This window comes from Callorhinus ursinus, unplaced genomic scaffold (genome assembly GCF_003265705.2).
Source record: "Callorhinus ursinus isolate GAN/ISIS: 27379988/994484 unplaced genomic scaffold, GSC_fseal_2.0 scaffold4, whole genome shotgun sequence".
Classification (NCBI taxonomy): Eukaryota; Metazoa; Chordata; class Mammalia; order Carnivora; family Otariidae; genus Callorhinus; species Callorhinus ursinus.
In genome coordinates, this window is record NW_027397066.1 from 393,307 (window position 1) to 411,828 (window position 18,522).

Genomic DNA, 18,522 nt, shown 5'->3' on the forward strand with positions numbered 1-18,522 from the left:
TAAGATACTTTTTCTTTCTCACCAGCACTTCCTATCCTCTGGCAACTCCAAGTCCACCTGTAATTCACCATGTGGAGTTGCCCAATGGCTCACTGACACTGTTCATTTCTCTTTTCAGTCATTTTTTGTCTCTGTGTTTCATATGGATAGTCTTTATTGCTATGACTTCAGGTTCGCAATTTTTTCTTGCACAATATTCCATCAATCCCATTCAACATATTATTTATCTCAGATGTTTTAATTTTCATTTCTAGAAGTTCAGTTTGAGGCTTTAAAAAATCTTCCATGTCTCTACTTAACATATGCAGTCTTTCCTCTAGCATCTTGAACATATGGAGTATTGTCTCAGTAAGTGTGCCTACTAAGTCTCACCTTTGTCACATCTGAGTTAATTTTGATTGATTTCCCCCCACATTATGGGTTTTAATTTCTTGCCTCTTTTCATGCCTAATGATTTTTGGTTGTATGTCAAACATTGTGTATTCTACATTTTTGGGTGCTGGATAGTTTCATATTTCTGTAAATATCCTTATATTTCTTTCTGGGATGTAGTTAAGTTACTTGGAACTTGTATAATCCTTTTCGGTCTTGTTTTTAAGCTTTGTTGGACTGGACCAGAACTACATGTAGCCTAAGGTTGATTTTTCCTTGCTACTGAGGCAAAACTCTTCTTTCTACTCTAACTGACGCCCCTCAACTTAGGAGGTTCTCAATGCTGGCTGTCAGAAACGGGCGCTATTCCCACTGTTTGTGGGCTCACCCTTCTGTGTGGCTCTTCCCCTAAGTTGGGTGTGGCAGCCTACAGTCAGCTGAAACCTCTGTAGATCCCTGGGATTCCTCTCTGCACAGCTATTTCCTCTCCAGGATTCTGCCCTGCGGACTCTGGCCACTTGCCCTCCTGGGACTCCCTGCTCCATCCCCTCAGCTGAGGGAGACCTCTGGGCACTGCCTGGGTCCCAACTGCCTACACTAACCCTGGAAATTCTCTCCAGGCAGGGAGTAGGGACGGTCATAGTCTCCCTCATTTGTTCCCCATCTCAAGGATCACTGCCCTTGCTCTGTAATGTTCTGTGTTTTGGGTGCCGTTTTTCACATATATTTATCTCTGCCTTTTTTTCTTCCCTGTTTCAGGCGAGAACATGTGAATCTGGTCCCTGTTACTTCATCTGGAGCAGAGGCAGAAGCCTGTACATCAGCAGGTTTAAGTTTCCTGCCAAGCACTTTCCACCACCTGAAGCATTTCTCAGTCATTACACCTGCTATGAAGATGCCATCTCTTCGTAGGGATGGGGGCCTTGTCCTCCTGGCAAAACCCCACGTCTCTAGCCCCGCTGGCAGAACCTGGCACAGAGCCAGGGAGCAGCCTGTCATGGTTGAAGGATAATATGAAGAGCAACATATTTTGGGGGGCTCAGCTGTGCCAGGCAGGTAGGAGACAGAAATTCTTGTGATCTCCATGATAATTCTGTGGGTCGGATTGTGGGTGGGGGAGACAGAGAGGGTGGCCAGTTGTGTTAAGTCTCTGCTAAAGGGGCAGGATTTGAACCAGTTTGGTATTTCAGGTCAGTTGTCATGAAGGAGCAGTGGGAGCTTGCCAGTGGGAGGGCTTCCTGGAGGAAGTGGCCTGGGCTGGACATTCAGGCAGGCCTGGCTCCCACCTGGGGAACCCCAAAAAGATGGGCCTGAGGGCTGGGAAGTGGCGAGGCCGGGGAGGGGAGCTGGGTGCCCTTTGGTGGGGGCCACCCCGTTCGGTGTGCCTGTGTCAGGGAGCAGTGTGTCCCGGAACAGGGAAGTGGGCCAGCGGCACTGGACGCCCCAGAGTAGCTCTCTGGCACCCTCCCCACCCAGTACCCACTGGTGGGCCGTGCCTCCTCTCCCCCCGGCCTGGGGCCGCTCACGGGCCCATGCTTCCTCCCTACTATTCATCTTATCCGCCACACTGCATTGGATTGCCTCTCATTCAGCCCACTTCCTTGTTTCTGACCTCCCCCCACTTCAGAGCCACCTTTTCACACACCTGCCTTTGGCGGCCTACACACCTGTTGGAGGTTTTCACGCTCCAGTTGTGTCTCCTCACAAACCTGTTTCTGAAGTCTGTGGCAGCCTTTGAGCCAGCCGAGACCCCCTCCGCCCACCTGCCCATTCTGTCCCAGAGCACCTGCCCGTGACCCCCAGTGCCAGTGCCCCCTCCCCTGTCTCAGGTGGGCCCTAAACCAGCTCTCCTTGCTTCCTCCCCATCTGCAGGGCCTGAAGCAAGTGCGAGAGGGCTACTCAGGTCTGCCCTTTGGGCCCTCACTCAGGCTGCAGACAGGACAAGGTTGGCTGGGCTCACTTCTGCCCATCCATGAGGTGCCTACACTGGTCTGGAGACAGGGTCTGCCTTCCCACTTGCTTGGGAAGGGTGGGCAGTCTGGGCCTTGCTAGGCCCCAAACCCTGACTGTTGGCACGCCCTCACCCAGCTCTTCTCTGCCTTGGGAATGTTGGTCTGCAAGGCCTCTGCGGTTTCAGTCTTCCCTGGAAGGCTTCCTGGAAGAGGGGACTCCTAAGCGGAGTTCCTGTTGGAGCAGCATGGATAACAGATTGAGAGGCTCCTGCATGTGGTGGAGGGGGTATTATTTGGCCAGAGTTTGTGGGGGGAGGGAACGTGATTGGGACCCAGGCATCCAGGGCCTCACGGGTCATGGGGTTTATGTTGAGGGCACTATGGAGCCACAGCAAGATCATGGTTGTATTTTAAAATGATGATTGTCCATTCCGGTGAAGTGACAGTGGAGGGAAGCCGAGGAGAGCCTGGCCCCGTCTTCAGATCAGAGAGGACGGGGAGGAGGCCCTAGTGGGTGAAGGTGTGGGAGGCGGGGCAGAATGTGCAGGTGCTGAGCAGGGCAAGGGCAGCTGGGGCAGTGTGGAGAAACAACCAGGAAAGCTGGACTCCACAACACGTGGTTTCAATCCTGGACATGCTGATTGCCCATTGGGAAATCTTGGGCGAACTACCTGCCTTCTGTGTGCCTCTGTTCCTTCATCTGCATCAGGTGACAGTAAGGCACCTGCCTGCCTGTGAGGATTAAAGAAGGCGCGATGGGTGTTGGTCTCTATTACTATTGTTAGTGTCCTTGGGGTTACCAGTGACAGGTGGGCGGTAGAAACATACTGCCTTCCGTCCAGGCTGCGGGGTGAGCCGGGGCGCCGGGGCAGAACCTCTGTGCCCCGCTTCACCGGAGACTTTTTCCCTTCTCCCGGAGCCACTTGGGAACAGAGCTGGGTCTTAGATCTCTCCACTGCTCCCAGCGGCTCCCCGAGGACGTGGATCCCGAGGCCCGGAGAGATCTGCGGCCATCCTGTCCGCCCCTCCTGGGCAACCAGGAGATGGCCTAGCTGCGGTCAGGGCTGGCCAGAGGTCGGGTGGCCGTGGGTTCGATCGCGGCCAGCTCTGAGGGTACCAGGAGTGCTCAGGCACGGTGGGTGCAGGTATGGGGTGCGCGCCGCCGCACCTGGGGGCGCGCGGGGCAGGGCGGGCAGCTGCGGGGCGGGGTGGGGTTGGGGACCGGAGTGGCGGGGGGCCAGGCTGGGGTGGCGGGGACAAACGGGCCGGGGGCCGGGGAGGCGTGGCGTGGCGGGGGTGGGATGGGGGCGGGACGGGGGCGGGGCGGGGCGGCTGGGCTGGGTGGGGCGGACAGGGGCCGGGGACCGGGCCCGGCCCGGGGCGGGCGGAGGGCGGGGGCTGGGGGCGGGGCCGCGCCCCAGGGAGCCGCCCCGCCCGCAGGCCGCCCGCACCGCGAGGGTTAAGATCCAGAGCCCGGCGGGCGGGGCAGGCGCACGCGGATTGGGGGAAAGTTTGGGCGCGGGGCGGGCACGGGGCGGGCGCGGGGCGAGCCGGGGCGAGCCGATTGGAGGGAAGTTGTGTCGGGGCGGGGCGCGCGGCGGGCTCGGCGCTCGCTCCGGGAGAGTTGACAAAGCCCCGCAGGGAAGGACGCCTCGCGGCGCGGCGCCCCGGGCCCCTCGCCCTGCCGCCCCGGGACCCCGGCCCCGGCCTCCAGCCCCTGGACTCGACCCCTCCGCCCGCGCTGCCTCCGGACTCCGGCCTCGGCGCGGGTCCTGGCCCGAGCCGCCCGCGCCCAGGTAGCGCCGCCCCGTCCCGAGGCCGGGCCCGGGGGCGCGGGGCGCCGGGGTGAGGCGCCCCGGGCGGCGATGACCGCGCAGCGCGTCCCGCGGGCCCGGCCCTGAGCCCCACTGCCTGCCTGCCCCGCCGAGGTGAGCCCCTCCGCGCCCGCGACCCCCGGGGGGCCGACTGGGAGGGCCGACTGGGGACGACCAGGGTCCGGGGTCCGGGATCTGGCCGGGGGCTGGGAGGGTCCGAGTCCCGGATGGCCGGGTGCGAGGCCGCCGGGCACCGGCACGCGCCGCCGCCGCCCCTGCCGAGCCAGTGGTCCTGTCCGCGCCCCGCCCCCGCCCCTGCACCCCACGTGGGGCCCCCCCCCCAAGCGCAAATTTGTCCGCTAATGGCGCAGGCGATTATCTGCGCGGCCGCCGGTGTTGTGTGTCCCGCGGGCAGGGCCCGAGTTACAAGCGCCAGGAATCCAGACGGTGTTTAGAGACGGGGGGCGGCGGGGGAGGCCGGTAATTAGTGTAAACCCTTTGTCTGCCTTTGATACCCACGGTGCTCCCCGCCGCTGCTTCCTCCGCCCGGAGCGCTGGCAGGGAAGGCGGGGCGGCCCGCACCCCGATCCCCGCAGCCGGCTCCGGCGCCCTAGGCTAAAGGGTGGCGACTCCTGCCCCGTACGCCAGTGACCGACCCTCAATACCTCCAGGTCCGGACAGGCCAAGATGACGCCCAGCCCCACGTTGTTGCTGCTGCTGCCCCCGCTGCTGCTGGGGGCCCTCCCGCCGGCCGCCGCCGCCCGAGGTGAGTCCTGGCGCCCAGCCCGGCGCCCCGGCCTGCGCCAGCGCCGCCCCTTTCCCTCCCGGCCCTGAACCCTGCCACAGTGCCCGGCTGGCGCGCGTGCCTGCGCCCCGCCCCTACTGGCCCGGAGCTTGGCGGGTCTTCTCACCACTGGGCCCCCGGGCTCACCCCCAGGGTACACCTCCCTTTGCCCATGGGGTGCGCCAGCTCACCCTTAGGGCATCCCTAGCTCACCATGCCCCTCCCCAGCTCATCTGTAGGGTCCCGCAGCTCATCCCCAGATCACCACCAGCTCACCCTTGGGACTCCATGCTCACTGAGTGGGCACACCTCACCCACAGGGCCCCTCTCACCGAAATATCACCCCGGCTCACCTGTGGGGCCCCACACTTGCTGGCAGAATGGGCTCTGGCCCCAGTCCCCTCAGGACACACGCACATCTATATGTATCTGAAGTTGAGGGCAGCTGGTTACCCTGGGGATTTTGGTGGGGTAGGCTGTTTGTCACAGTGGACCCATTTAGGCCCCTGGGAACCTGCAGAGACCCCCATGGTGGCCAGGATGGGGTTTGGGGACAGTGGGGACATTGTTAGTGTCTGGGACTCATGACCCAGCCCTGTGCCCTGAGCTTGCCCATCCCTAGAAAGTTAGAGGGTAGGGGCTGGGGGAACGTGGAGTTGCTGCATGGTGTAGGGGGTAGGGGCTTGTCTCAAGGCCCACCCAGAGGACCACCTGCTTCAGCCTGCATATGCTGTGTGTCGGCGTGTGCCATGCCAGGACGTAGATGCATATGCTCACACACCTGATGTCCAAGTAGGCAGGCCTGGAATGTCTCCTGAGGGGACCCTTGCCCCTGTACGCAGCCCCAGCAAGGTACATCCTTGGCTGGCGGGTGATGGGACATACGTGTTCGCGGACTCCCGCCCGCCATATTCTGCACTGGCTTCTCCTCAGCTAGGCGGGCCCTTTGGCCAGGCCTTCGGGTGTGTTGACCACTCAGGAACGTCCCTGCCCTGTCCACCAGTCCTGTGAGGCTTTGCACCCCTCCCCCGCCACCCAGCGGGTGCACCGAGCCCAGCCCGGCCTTATATGGGCACGTTTGGGTGTTGGGTGGCAGGCGGCAGCCCAGGTGGGCCTAATGCCACAGTACCCCCCCGCCTGCCCGGCTGGGGACTGGCCCGCTGGCTTAAGGGTGGGGGCTGTCCAGGCGTGGCTGGGCCTGGCAGTGTCCTGGGCACGGCGGGCACTCAGGTCATACCCAGCAAGGCACCCCCCCCCCGCCCCCAGTGGCCGGCAGCCTGGATTCTGATTCCTCTTTTATCTGCTTGGACTCCCCTCATTTCCACACCTGCCTGTCCTCTGGCTACTCAGCCAGCTCTGGAGGCCGCTGTCCTGGCCTGGTCATTGGCTGGAGCCCACCGCAGAGAGGCGGATGGCCGTGATGGCAGTGGGCGGCAGGGCCTGCCTCTGTGCCAGGGGGCCCTGGAGGGGCCGCACCCTCCTCTGTTCCCCTCCGCCTTGGCCTGGGGACTGCGCCTGGTCTGCAGCCCCAGCCCTCATGCTGGCTGTGCACGGCCCTAGCGGCTGCAGGGACCTGAGAGCTACTCTGCAAGGGCAAGGACCTGTGTGGCTTTGGGGGGTGGGGTGTTGGGGCCCCTGCTCCTGAACTGTGCTGGCTTCTGCTTCAGGCCTGGCCTTGAGGGGCACGGCCACTCGGTGCGTCCGGCTCTGTGGGTGAGCAGACCGAGCGCCGACTTCCTTCAGGCAGGCAGAGCGGTGCAGAGAGAGCCGGGCTGTTTTCTGAAAGCTGTCCTCCCCATGCGTCATGCTTTCTGGAGTCAGTGCGTCTCTAGACTCAGATCATGTTTTTAAAGTTCCCCTTTCTGGAAGTTTCACAATCATGGTGGGTTTGTCTTAAACAGCTTTTTCCAAATTTGAGGGAAGATAGGATTCGGGTTTCTCACAGTGGGAACTTGAGAGGTTCCAAATGACATACCCTTCCCAAATAGCTTTAGAAGAACTTGTGGAAGGGGTTGTCCCGTTTGAACTTTTCCAAGGAGGATGCGGTGGACAGGTCTCTGAGCAGCCCGCCCTCGAGGTCACCTCCCTGTCCTCTGAACCCTGCTGGCCTGCCCTGCTAGGGCCGAGCGCTGCCCCCCCAGGGCTGGGTGCTGGCCGCTGGGTGCCCCACTCCATGGGGATGGTGCCTTCTTGCCATGCGGGCTGTGTTGGGAAGGGTCCTCCAGTGTGCGTGGTTCAGCCGGAGGGCTGTCGTGGTGTGCGTGTGTGCTGGCTGACCTTGGCCTCTGGCCAGGCTGCAGGGGGCCTTCCCCCCAACCCCTCCGGGCAGCGGCTGCCCAGTGTGCACCCCCAGCTGAGGTGGATGTGCGGGAGTTGGGCCCAGGCGCTGTGAGGTGGGGATGCAGGCCAGCCGCCCCATTTATGTCTCGGGCCCCACTCCTGGAAGAGAAAATAAATCACTGTCCCCTCTGGGGGGAGGAGGGAGCTAGGAACAAAGTCGCCTTTGGCTGGGCCTGGAAACTCCTACCGCAGGCTCCTTCTTCATTGTGCGGGAATCAATGGGCCTTCAACCCCCGCCCAGTGCCATGGGGAAATGTTGGTTTTTCCCAGCAGTGGCCTCAGCCTCTGGCTTGGGGTTCAGGCAGTGCTAACCGTGCTCGCGGAGGCAGGCGTGGTCCTGCAGGCCGGGGGCCTTGCTGCTGGCCGTTTCCCTGCTGGTGGCTGGCATTCTGTGCCTTCCCAGTGACTGCGGCCCTGGCATGTCCAGGTGACAGCCTCCATGGGCAGGATCAGCACGTGGAGGGGAGGGTGTGCCCAGGCCACTGTCTCCAGACCCCACAGACGCTGCACCCCGTGCTGCCGCCCAGTCTGCCTGCCATCTTCCTAGTGGTGGTCACTACATGCTCCTGGCCAAGGCCCGTGGGTGTCCAGTGTGGCTACTCTTGGGGCCCGAGGAGAGCAGGGGCCACGGCCCTGGGCTAGTTCAGGCTGGAGCCGCAGTGAGGCTGGCCCCCAGTCCATGAAGGCTAGGGGAGGGGGGGGTGAGGGCCTGGGGAGAGGCAGCACAGTCCGGGAGGAGATGTGGGTACTGGTCAGGTGAGGAGAGGAAAGCCTCCAGGTGGGGGAATAGTCTGGGTAGAGGTGGGCCGGTCACATTGACTGGGGTACGCATCCTGGGGCCACGGGTGCCTTGGTGTAGCTGGATTGGGGGCCATGAGTAGGCACAGGCCGGGACTGGGCCGAGAGGCTGGTTGGCTGGGGTGCAGGGAGCAGGGGCTGGGGGCGTCCTGGGGGTGGGCTTCCTGCCCCCAGTGAGTGGCTGGGGGCAAGGCCTCGAGGCTGGAGGGCCTGGGGGGCCCTACACACCCTTCGTCCCACATGGCCCGGCCCCCTTGGGGAGAACCAGCCTGAGGCAGGGGCTTCCAGGACTGTCCCTGAAATGCTGGAGACAGTGTGGCAGGGACGGTGCTCCAGCCTCAGGCCTGCTGACCTCCAGGGCTTCCCTTCTTGGCAGGAAACAATGGCTTTCTTCCCCAGTTTGCTAGAGATTTACACAAGCCCTGCACTGTGAAGAAATAATGGGGCCTGGGTCAGCAGGCAGTGGGGAGGGAGCTGGGCCCAGCTCTGGCCTGGGCCCCCACTGGGCAGTGATCCCCTCCGACTCCACCGTGCTGAGCCCCAGGAGACCCAGGGCCACCGGCCAGTGCCCCCTGCACTCTGTAGCGGCTGGCCCATTCTGGCAGGGTCCGCGGGCTTCTCTGTGGAGCCCGGGCAGCAGGTACTGTGTGCGCCTTGAGCTGGGTAGCCTCACCCTGCAGGCTTCAGGGACCTCAGGGGTCCCAGCTCCCATGCCCTTGGGTCTGTCCGCAAGAAGCTGGCTGTGGGCCGACGGCCGCGGACACGGGGGCTGGGTGGAGCAGGTATGGGTGGGAGCGCGGGGCTCTGTGGCCCGGGACTTGCCCAGGCTGCCGGGTGGGTTGGGCTGTCCAGCGCCTAAGCCCTCACAGGAAGGTGGCACCTTGGTGCCTAAATGCCGGCCCCTGGCCCCGGGGCCCCGGGGCCCCGGCTCAGGAAACACCCAGCCATGCAGGTTAGAGGCCACAGCGGGTGAGCCCTGCGGGTGGTTTGGGCCTCTTGTCATGTTACCCTGTCCCTTGGGTACAGCGCCAGCATGGGAGGGAGGCCCAGGGGACCGCGCCTTCTTGGTTCCTTTGCTGGGACTGGGGCTGGGCCCCTCTGGGGAGCCGGTGGTGCTGGACCAGTTCTAGGTGCAGGACGTTTTGTGAGGTGGGGGATGGGTGGCAGGTGTGGGCAGGGGTCCGCTCGGAGTCTGGCAGACTTGGCAAGCTCTGGATGCAGCCACCGGGGCGTCCAGCTGAGCCCTCTGGGTGGGTTCTGTGGCAGTTCCTGTGGGGACCCCCGGGGCAACAGCATGTCAGGGGACGCTCTGTGGCTCCCATGTGTGCCTTGGGAATGGCAACGAGGAGGAGCCCTGGTCAGGGCTCTGCTGGAGGTCCACCTGGGGGCTTCCCGGGCAGGGGACGGACCTAGAGGGCCCCACCCAGCCTGTTGCCTTACGTTGTGCTGCTGGGCAGTGGGTTGGACAGGACAGCCCAGCCAGCTTGCTTGCTCGGTGGGTCAAGCTGTCCCTTTGCTGCGCCCAGAACGGCCTGGTTTCTGGGGCAACCACCTGCCCTTCGGGTCCTACCAGTTCCATCGCAGATCCCGTGGGTCCAGCCTCCAGGGGCCGCCCTGGGCCTGCTGGTGACTAGGAGCCCGTGTGTGTGTGTGTGTGTGTGTGCGTGTGTGTGTGCGCGCGCGCGCGTGTGTGCGCACATGTACCTGCGTGGCTCAGAGCCAGGGCAGAGGCTCCCCTGCCTCTCGTGGCCGCCCTGCGGTGGTCATCATCTGTGCCCCCTCTTTTTGGCCTCCCTGCCTCCTAGGCCTTCTTGGGGAGGGCACTGGCCCCAGGGCCTCCGTGGCTGGGCCTTCCCAGCTCCGCCCCTGCACCAGAGTTTGCTCACCGTGGGCATCAGCACAGGGACCCCCCCGCTCTCCCAGAGAGTGCCCACCTGCCCTGCCTGGTCCAGGGTGTCCAGCCAGGCTAGGCAGGCCCTGCCTCCCCTCCCTGCCCTCTGGTCAGGCCCTGTCACACTGTCCTTTGAGTCTTCTTTCCAGGCCACTTGCCTTCTCCAGGAGGGGAGGGCTCTGGCGGCTCCTGGCTGGCGTCCAAAGTCACTTCATGGCCAGTCCCAACGAGGTCAGCCTGACGACCACCTACCCCCAGCCAGAGGGTTCCTTCCGGGCTGGAAATTTCTGGGGCTTCTCAGGGTTGACTGGGAATGGAGCCAGCCCCCATGTGCTGGCCCCGTGGTTTCCTGCACCCCTCACTTCCACCTGTGTCCATGGCCCCAGTGTGGGCGCTGTGGGCTGGTACGGGGTGAAGCCCCCGGCACATGGGGCCCCGGGGAGGGGCAGTGCCTGGTCCAGCTCCTTGGGAAGGGCGCTCAGGGTCAGCAGGTCACGAATGCCTTGGGCAGTGGAGGGAGGCAGAAGCTGACACGTGGAATGCCCCCCCAGCCAGGCCCTGGACAGACCTGAACAGAGCAGGGCCTTGGGTGTGGTTCAGACGTGGTTCACCCGAAAGGGGCACTGCAGCCCCCGGCGGAGGGCAGGGAGGAGGGGATGTTGGGAGGTGCATCGAGGGGAGGGGCAGTGCAGAGACCATGAGGGTTAGTGAGGTGCGGGGGCTGAGCTTCAGGTGGCCCTGGAGGGTCTGTGAAAACTACATGGGATAGGCTGCAGTTGGGGGTCATGTTCCTCTGCCTCCACATTGTGTCACCTCTCCATCCTTCCCAGTGGCCCTGCCCCCTTCAGCCCTCCTAGGGCCCACTGCGATGGGAGGGACATCAGCTGAGGTTCCAGTGGAACCTGGTTTTGCTAAACCTTGGGAAACGGTGCTCTCAGCAGGTAGGGCAAGGGGGTCTCTGGTGTGGGGAGTCTGCATCCACTGTTGGGGTATGTCTCTCTGTGTGTGCATGTACCTGGGGGACTGTCTGTGGGTTAGTGGGTGCATCTGGGGGACAGTGTCTGGGGAACAGCCTGTGTGTCTAGGGGACAGTGGGGGACAGCCCGTGTGTCTAGGGGACAGTGTCTGGGGGACAGTGTCTGGGGGACAGCCTGTATTTCTGGGGGACAGTGGGGGACAGCCCATGTGTCTAGGGGACAGTGTCTGGGGGACAGTGGGAGACAGCTCGTGTGTCTGGGGGACAGTGGGAGACAACCTGTGTTTCTGGGGGACAGTGGGGGGCAGCCCCTGTATCTGGGGGACAGCCTGTGTTTCTGGGGGACAGTGGGGGACAGCTCGTGTGTCTGGGGGACAGTGTCTGGGAGATGGCATGATAGGGTGTATGTGTGACACCTGAGTTCTGGATGGCGGCTGGGAAGCCTGGCTGTGTAGGCTGGATATGTGGGGTCTTCCGGGTTGCTGCCCCCTGAGCCCTCCTGGCACCCCCGCTCCTGGCCATGTTTTCACAGCTGTTGGGGAGGAGGGAGGGAGGAAGGGGGGTGTGGTGACCCTCTCTCTGCCACCACCTTGATGCTCAGCCCCCTTGAGGGGTGAGACCCAGCCCCGGCCTCCGTTTGCCCCCATGCCTGCCCCCTCCATGTGGCTGTCCACACCCTGCCCATGCCCAGAACTGCCCAAGGCTGTGGCTTACAGTGTGTGGAGGGTTGAGGGCTTCTTGGAGGAGGTGCTCGTGGGGAAGTGCAGATGCTGGCTGAAGGACTCCAGGGGCTGCCCCAGAACTGGTGGGAACCTGGCTGCCCCCCACCCCCGACCCGTACACCCTCCAGCTGCCTCAGCTCTTGCCTCAGTTTGCCTCTGGCTGGGTGGATTGGACACCTGACCAGGTGGAACAATGGGGGCTTGTCTTTCCCAAGCTAAATATAGAGCCGCGGCAGCCAAGCTGGCAGCCAAAATCCCCAGGAATCTGGGGGGGCTCCCTCCGGTGAGCCTGCTGGGGTCTCTGCAGAGGCAGGGGTGGAGGGGGCAGGGCAGGCCTGGCCCAGGGGGAGGGGAGGGGGCTGTTTGCTTTAGGATAAGGCTGGCTCTGGCTGGGGCCTCTGGCTGCCGCCTGCCTGTCCCCTGTACTGTGTGCCGGCCGGCCCTCTGGGCCACACTTCCGGTCCGTCTGGTGGTCACTTAGCTCTGTCCTCCTCTCTCCTGCACAGTGGCCTCTGAGGCCCAGTAGATGCCCCCCCCCCGCCCCCCCAGCTCCTCAAACTCGCCTGCCTGGTGCAGGGAGGTGGCGGGGCTGGGGGTGCCCCTCCTGCCCCTCCTGCTCCCGCAAGCACTGTCCGATGGGTCCTCTGTCTGTCCCTGACGCAGGCTTCTTCCGAGGCGGGGGCTGTGCTGGCCAGGGTGGGGTTGGGACAGGCAAAGCCCTGGGAGAGAGGGACCCCGTGCTAGCCCCTGGCACCTGCCAGGTGGTTTTTTGGGTCTGTGTGCACACGCAGGTGTCAGCCTCGGAGGCACTGGGCAGGCTGGGGGGCGGCCCCTCTGAATAGTGGGATTGCAGGCAGAGACAGGTGTCGGACGGTGGCGGCCTGGGAGTGAGGCCGGGACCCTGTGCGCTGGGGGCCTCAGGAGACCCACTTGTCTGTGGGCCCTGCAGCCTGTCCCCCTGCAAGTTGGGGGTTGTCTGGGGGCCCCATATGCAATTGAGAAATTAGGGAGCAGTAGATCTCAGCAGCCCCTTCCCGGGGCACTGGGGGCTGGTGAGGAGTGCAGGGATGGCCTGGGGCCCATGTTAGGAGCCCCATGGCAGGGGTCGGGGGGACCCTAGCAGAGGCAGAATATGGGTGCAGAGAAGAAGCGTTCCTAGGGGTGGGCTCGGTGGGGCAGGGTGGGAGAGCAGGCAGGAGCTGGGCAGGGCCCTCCCCCACAACCTCTAGCTCCCTTTTTGCTTTTTGCTTGTGGCCATGGAAGGGCCTGGTGTTGCTGTGTCCCCCGCTTCCCTGTTCCCCCAGCAAAGCTGGGCCCCTCCCTGCCTGGACTCTGGGCTGTCAGCTCCCTGCATCCAAATGGGGACCGGCCCCACCTCCCCTCAGCGCCTGCAGACCAGTGGTGCTGGGCTGTGCTCTGCAAGGGTCCCCTGGGGGTGGGAGAGGGCGAGCCTCCAAAGAGCCTGCGGAAGCACTCTGGGTCCTGGATGCAAAGGCCGGCCACAGAGCAGCTGGTGATCACGCGCTGAAGAAATACCGGCTGGTTATTAGGGACACGTGCTGCCCTCAGGCCCCGTAGCGACAGCGTCTCCCAGCAGCCAGCGCCCGGCGCCTCCGGGAGGCCAGGACGCGGGATGCTGGCCCTCCTGGCCTGAGTGGCCGCACTGTGGGGTGAGTGCCCCCGACCAACAGCCGGAGGGCAGGGTCTCGGGAGCTGGGCCCAGCCAGGACCCTGGGAAGGGCAGTGGGGTGCCCGGAGCCGCCTCTCCTGGTCTGAGGGAACGTGGGTGGGGTGAGTGTAAGAGCTCAGTGCCCCTGTGGTCACCCCATGGTGCAGGAGCTGCAGTGTGGGCCAGAAGGTGGCCCCGCCTCTCTCGGACACCTGCAGTGTCCTTCCCAGCGGCTGGGCGTGCCCGCTGTCCCTGCACCACAGAGGCACTGATGCTGGCTGTGGCCTGACATGGCTGGGAGTGGGTTTCTTCCCGCCGGTGACTTGGGCTTCTTCCATTGGGGGACAACGGGCAGGGGGCTGCCAGCCAGATGGGAACCTCGCTGCTTGCCCTCTGGCCCCAGGGCCTCGGGGTCCTGCCGGCCCACCATGCCACTCCGCCCAGCCTCCTGGTGTGCTGAGGCTGGCATCGGGGAGGCCCTCAGCCGGGCAGATGCAGACAGCCACAGACATGGGCCACCAGACACGTCTGTTCGTGCTGCATGGACTCCCTCCCTCTACGGGAGGCCGTGGGGGCTGTCCTGGCTCGCCTGTGGACGTGCATCCTGGCTGAGCCACTCCAGCCCATCTGTATCCTGGCTCCTCTGTGACGGCACGTACAGGGAGTTGGGGTGCCTGGCGGGCAGCGGGTTCCGCGTGAATGCTGACCACCCCAGTCTGGGAGCAGGGCCCTGTGCTCCAGACCCCACTGCCTGGGCTGGGCAGGTGTAGGTGCGTGGAGTCCCAGGTGGTGACCCTACGGGGGACACCCCCCTCCCCTGGCTCCCAGCATGCATGCCTGCCTGCACTCCTGACCACCTGCCACCCCCTCCTCCCTGACTGAGCCCTCTGACCTGCCCGCAGGTCCCCCGAGGATGGCGGACAAGGTGGTTTCGAGGCAGGTGGCCCGGCTGGGTCGCACCGTGCGGCTGCAGTGCCCTGTGGAGGGTGACCCGCCGCCACTAACCATGTGGACCAAGGATGGCCGCACAATCCATGGCGGCTGGAGCCGCTTCCGTGTGCTGCCCCAGGGCCTGAAGGTGAAGGAGGTGGAGCGGGAAGACGCCGGCGCCTACGTGTGCAAGGCTACCAATGGCTTTGGCAGCCTCAGCGTCAACTACACCCTCATCGTGATGGGTCAGTGATGGCCACGCCGGGGCTGTGCCATGTGGGCCCTGAGTCCATGCAGCCTGGGGAGCGGACCTTCCCTCCCCACTGCTGCCAGGAGGACACCCACCTGCCGGATCTCCTCTGAGCCCGGGATAGGGCCTGACCTCTGTGGTCACCCCCCCAGGCCTGTGCCTTGGGGTCCCCAAGCTCTGCTGACAGGGAGACCAAGGCTGGCTAGGGGGCAGCAGGAGTGGGCACGGGGGGCCCAAGGGTGGTGGTCCCACTAAAGGGCCGGCTGGGCAAGCTGGCGGCCTTTGCGTCGGCTCTGACTTTGAGGCTCAGATTTCAGAGTTCAGAGGGGCCGCCAAGGGCCTTCTGTTCTGTTCTGCCTCTGGGGCCCGGGCTTGGGGACTGGCGGGGTCCCCAGCTACACACCCTCTGCACGCCTGGCCCTCCCCCATGGGCTCCCCGGGTGGGTCCCTGTGGGTGGGGCTCCCTGGCAGTCATGGTGGCCCATCTCTCAAAGCAGGAGCGCTTGACCTGTGCCACCCCCTCCCTCGGTCCCCGGCTGGGTGGAGGCGGCTGTCCCAGGAGGGGCATTCCTCAGCCTGCCCCACCCCCGCTGGGCCCCCTGCTCCAGATTGTGGGATGGGAACACTGCTGGTGTCCCCCCCACTGTCCTTTGAAAGGGGAGGATGACGAGGCGGTATGCGAGCCATGTCAGCTCACCAAGGCCTCGGCTCCTTGATGTGGGCTAGGGTTACTGCAGCTGCTGGGCGGGCCTGGCCCCCTCCTCCCACTGGCCCTGCAGACCCCCCGGAGCCGGGGGGGGCAGCTCTGTTGGGGTCACCTGCACCCAGGGAGTAGGCTGGGCAGGCAGCTCTTGCCCGGCTGTCTCTGGGATTCTGAGATGTGGGCGTGCCTCCAGGGGCTCCCATTTGTGTTTCTAGAGCTTTCCCAGCTGGGCCCAAGGCTGGGGCCTGGGAACCAGCCTGGGGTCAGGGTGGGGACTGCTGGGGCCCCTCTCATGTGCCCTCCTCTCTGCAGATGACCCTGGTGCAGGAAGGGAGCGTCTGGGGCAGGACGGCTCCTCCGGGGGCCAGGAGGACGCAGCCAGCAAGCAGTGGGGTGAGACCCTCCTCCGTGGGTGCGGGTGGGGGCCCTCCCCCCCGGTGCCGTGCTGACCTCTGTGCTGGCCGCCCTGCAGCGCGGCCCCGCTTCACACAGCCCTCCAAGATGAGGCGCCGGGTGATCGCCCGGCCAGTGGGCAGCTCCGTGCGGCTCAAGTGCGTGGCCAGTGGGCACCCGCGGCCCGACATCATGTGGATGAAGGACGACCAGGCCTTGACAGGCTTGGAGGCCGGGGAGCACAGGAAGAAGAAGTGGACCCTGAGCCTGAAGAACCTGCGTCCCGAGGACAGTGGCAAGTACACGTGTCGCGTGTCCAACCGCGCAGGCGCCATCAACGCAACCTACAAGGTGGACGTGATCCGTGAGTGCCGGGGCTGTGGGACCGTGGGGGGCTGGCGGTGCCCAGGGGTGGCGCTAATGTCCATGTCCCCGTGCAGAGCGGACACGCTCCAAGCCCGTCCTCACGGGCACGCACCCCGTGAACACGACCGTGGACTTTGGGGGCACCACGTCCTTTCAGTGCAAAGTGCGCAGTGATGTGAAGCCAGTGATCCAGTGGCTGAAGCGCGTGGAATACGGCGCCGAGGGCCGCTACAACTCCACCATCGACGTGGGCGGCCAGAAGTTCGTGGTGCTGCCCACGGGCGACGTGTGGTCGAGGCCCGATGGCTCCTACCTCAACAAGCTGCTCATTACCCGCGCACGCCAGGACGACGCCGGCATGTACATCTGCCTGGGGGCCAACACCATGGGCTACAGTTTCCGCAGCGCTTTCCTCACCGTGCTGCCAGGTGTGTGCGCCCCCCCACGCCCAGCTCCCACCCCGCGAGGCCACACGCCGGCCTCTCGCAGCCTTTCCTGGGACCCGTGGCGACATTCCTCTCCCCACCCCCTTCCTGGGCCTCTCTTGCAGACCCCAAGCCTCCAGGCCCACCCGTGGCCCCCTCGTCCTCGACCACTAGCTTGCCGTGGCCCGTGGTCATCGGCATCCCGGCCGGCGCCGTCTTCATCCTCGGCACCGTGCTCCTGTGGCTCTGCCAGGCCAAGAAGAAGCCGTGTGCACCTGGGCCCGCCCCCCCCATGCCTGCGCACCGCCCTCCCGTGGCCGCCCGTGACCGTGGTGGGGACAAGGACCTTCCCGTGCCAACCAGCCTCAGCACTGCCCCTGGCCTGGGGCTGTGTGAGGATCTTGGGCCTCCAGCAGCTCCCCAGCACCTGCTGGGCCCGGGCCCATCTGCTGGGCCCAGACTTTACCCCAAACTCTACACAGATGTGCACACACACACGCACACACACACGCACTCACACACACACTCTCACGTGGAGGGCAAGATCCACCAGCACCAGCACATCCACTACCAGTGCTAGACGGTGTGGCCATGCGGGGCGCCGGCCCACTCGCGCTCTGGGTGCTGGGGGGGGCACGTGGGGGGCAGGCGGGCGGGCAGGCTTGGGGCAGAGGGCCGCGGAGAGAGTGGAGCCCAGGCAGGAGGCACAGTCAGCACCCCGGGCGCCCTGGATGATGCACACACGTGTACGACATACCTCTGGACACACACACACACACACACACACACACACACACACACACACACCCTCAGACTAAGACGCCCTGGGGAAGGTCTGTGTTTGTAACTTTGCAGTGTGCATGTAGCAGCGGGCTAGTTGATGAAGGAATCCCTTGGCTCCTGTAAGGAGGATTTCACAGGGGCCATGGTCAAGCCGCCCCTCCCCGTGCCTGGCAGGAGGTCTGAGAGGCACCCTGGCTTTGCAAACCAAAACTCCCCGACCCCTGTCCCATGCTGGCCTCCGTGTCCCTGCCCAGGCCTCCACGGGCGGCTGGCTATGTCTGCCACCCCCTGTCTGGGCGTCCAGGAGTCCCCCAATCCCTTGGGCTGGGAGGTCAGGCAGAGCAGTCCAGGCCCCTGTTCTGAGAGGCGGGAGCTGCCTGGGGGTGACCCTGCCCCATCCAGCCTCCCACTGCCAGAGAGAAGGGCCCTTGATATTTATATTTAAGAAATGAAAATAATAATATTAATAATGCTGGAAGGAAGGTGGCACTGCAGACCAGGCCTGTCCTCAGGCCTGGGACGCACCTGGCCTGCTGGCCAACCGGATGGCCACCTTGGGGCCAGGCACCCATCACCCCACTGCCTGTGGCAGCCCCAGACCTCTGTAATTTTATATAGAGTTTGAGCTGAAGCTTCGTATATTTAATTTATTTTGTTAAACAAGAAAATGTGCATCTTCTTCCATTAAGCTGGTGTTTCTGCCTTTGGCTTCTGTGCATGTGCACGTGTGCAGGCCTGAGGCTGTACAGGTGTGCGTGTGCGCGGGCCTGAGGCTGTACAGGTGTGCGTGTGCGCGGGCCTGAGTCTGTGTGCCAGGCTTGGGCTCCAGCAGTCCTGTCATTGGCCCGAGGTTCTGGGGCTGACACCTTGGGGTCCCAGGGCCTCATCAGCTCCCCTGAACTGAACTCAGGTAGCCGTGTTTGGAGCACTGACTGACTCATGCACCTGCAGGCACCTCCCTAGTTAGCTAGAGTCCTGCACACCTGGCCCCGTGGGTATCCCCCACCCTACCCATATGGCCCCCCATGGCCCTCAGTGCCGGGCTGTGGTTTCCCTGGCCACACTCTGGGGGTTCAGCTGGTGGCCTTGGAGGGCTGGGGCCTTGTTGTCACCTCCGTCATGGTGCCCACTGCCTGAAGGGCACAGTCCCAAGTCTGCCAGCCATTACCAGGTCATGAACAATATGGTCTCAGTCTCCAGCTGGGGACACGGAGGCTGGGACTTGTTGCTTCTTAAGAAAAGGCAGATGATGTGATTTTAGCAAAGCCACCTGTGTGAGGTCCCCAGAGCCTCAGAAGTCTGGCTGACGGGGCAGGGCACTGTAGGGAACAAGGATAGGTCCTGCCCAGCCGTA

The 18,522-nt window shown here is 64.1% G+C and overlaps 1 protein-coding gene across 2 annotated transcripts; it reads left to right on the forward strand.

Annotated features, from left to right (window-relative positions):
- The first annotated feature begins 3,956 nt into the window (after positions 1-3,956).
- Positions 3,957-17,856, forward strand: FGFRL1 (fibroblast growth factor receptor like 1). 2 transcript variants are annotated; one of them, XM_025887417.2, is made up of 7 exons: positions 3,957-4,252; positions 4,810-4,904; positions 14,221-14,493; positions 15,514-15,594; positions 15,674-15,958; positions 16,035-16,388; positions 16,511-17,856. In XM_025887417.2, the coding sequence occupies exons 2-7, from the start codon at positions 4,826-4,828 to the stop codon at positions 16,963-16,965; spliced, it is 1,527 nt and encodes a 508-aa protein (XP_025743202.1). In that variant the 5' UTR covers positions 3,957-4,252; positions 4,810-4,825; the 3' UTR covers positions 16,966-17,856. The 2 variants fall into 2 exon arrangements, with proteins under 2 accessions (XP_025743202.1, XP_073747390.1); XM_073891289.1 differs by lacking the exon at positions 3,957-4,252 and adding an exon at positions 4,578-4,618.
- The last annotated feature ends 666 nt before the right edge of the window (positions 17,857-18,522 follow it).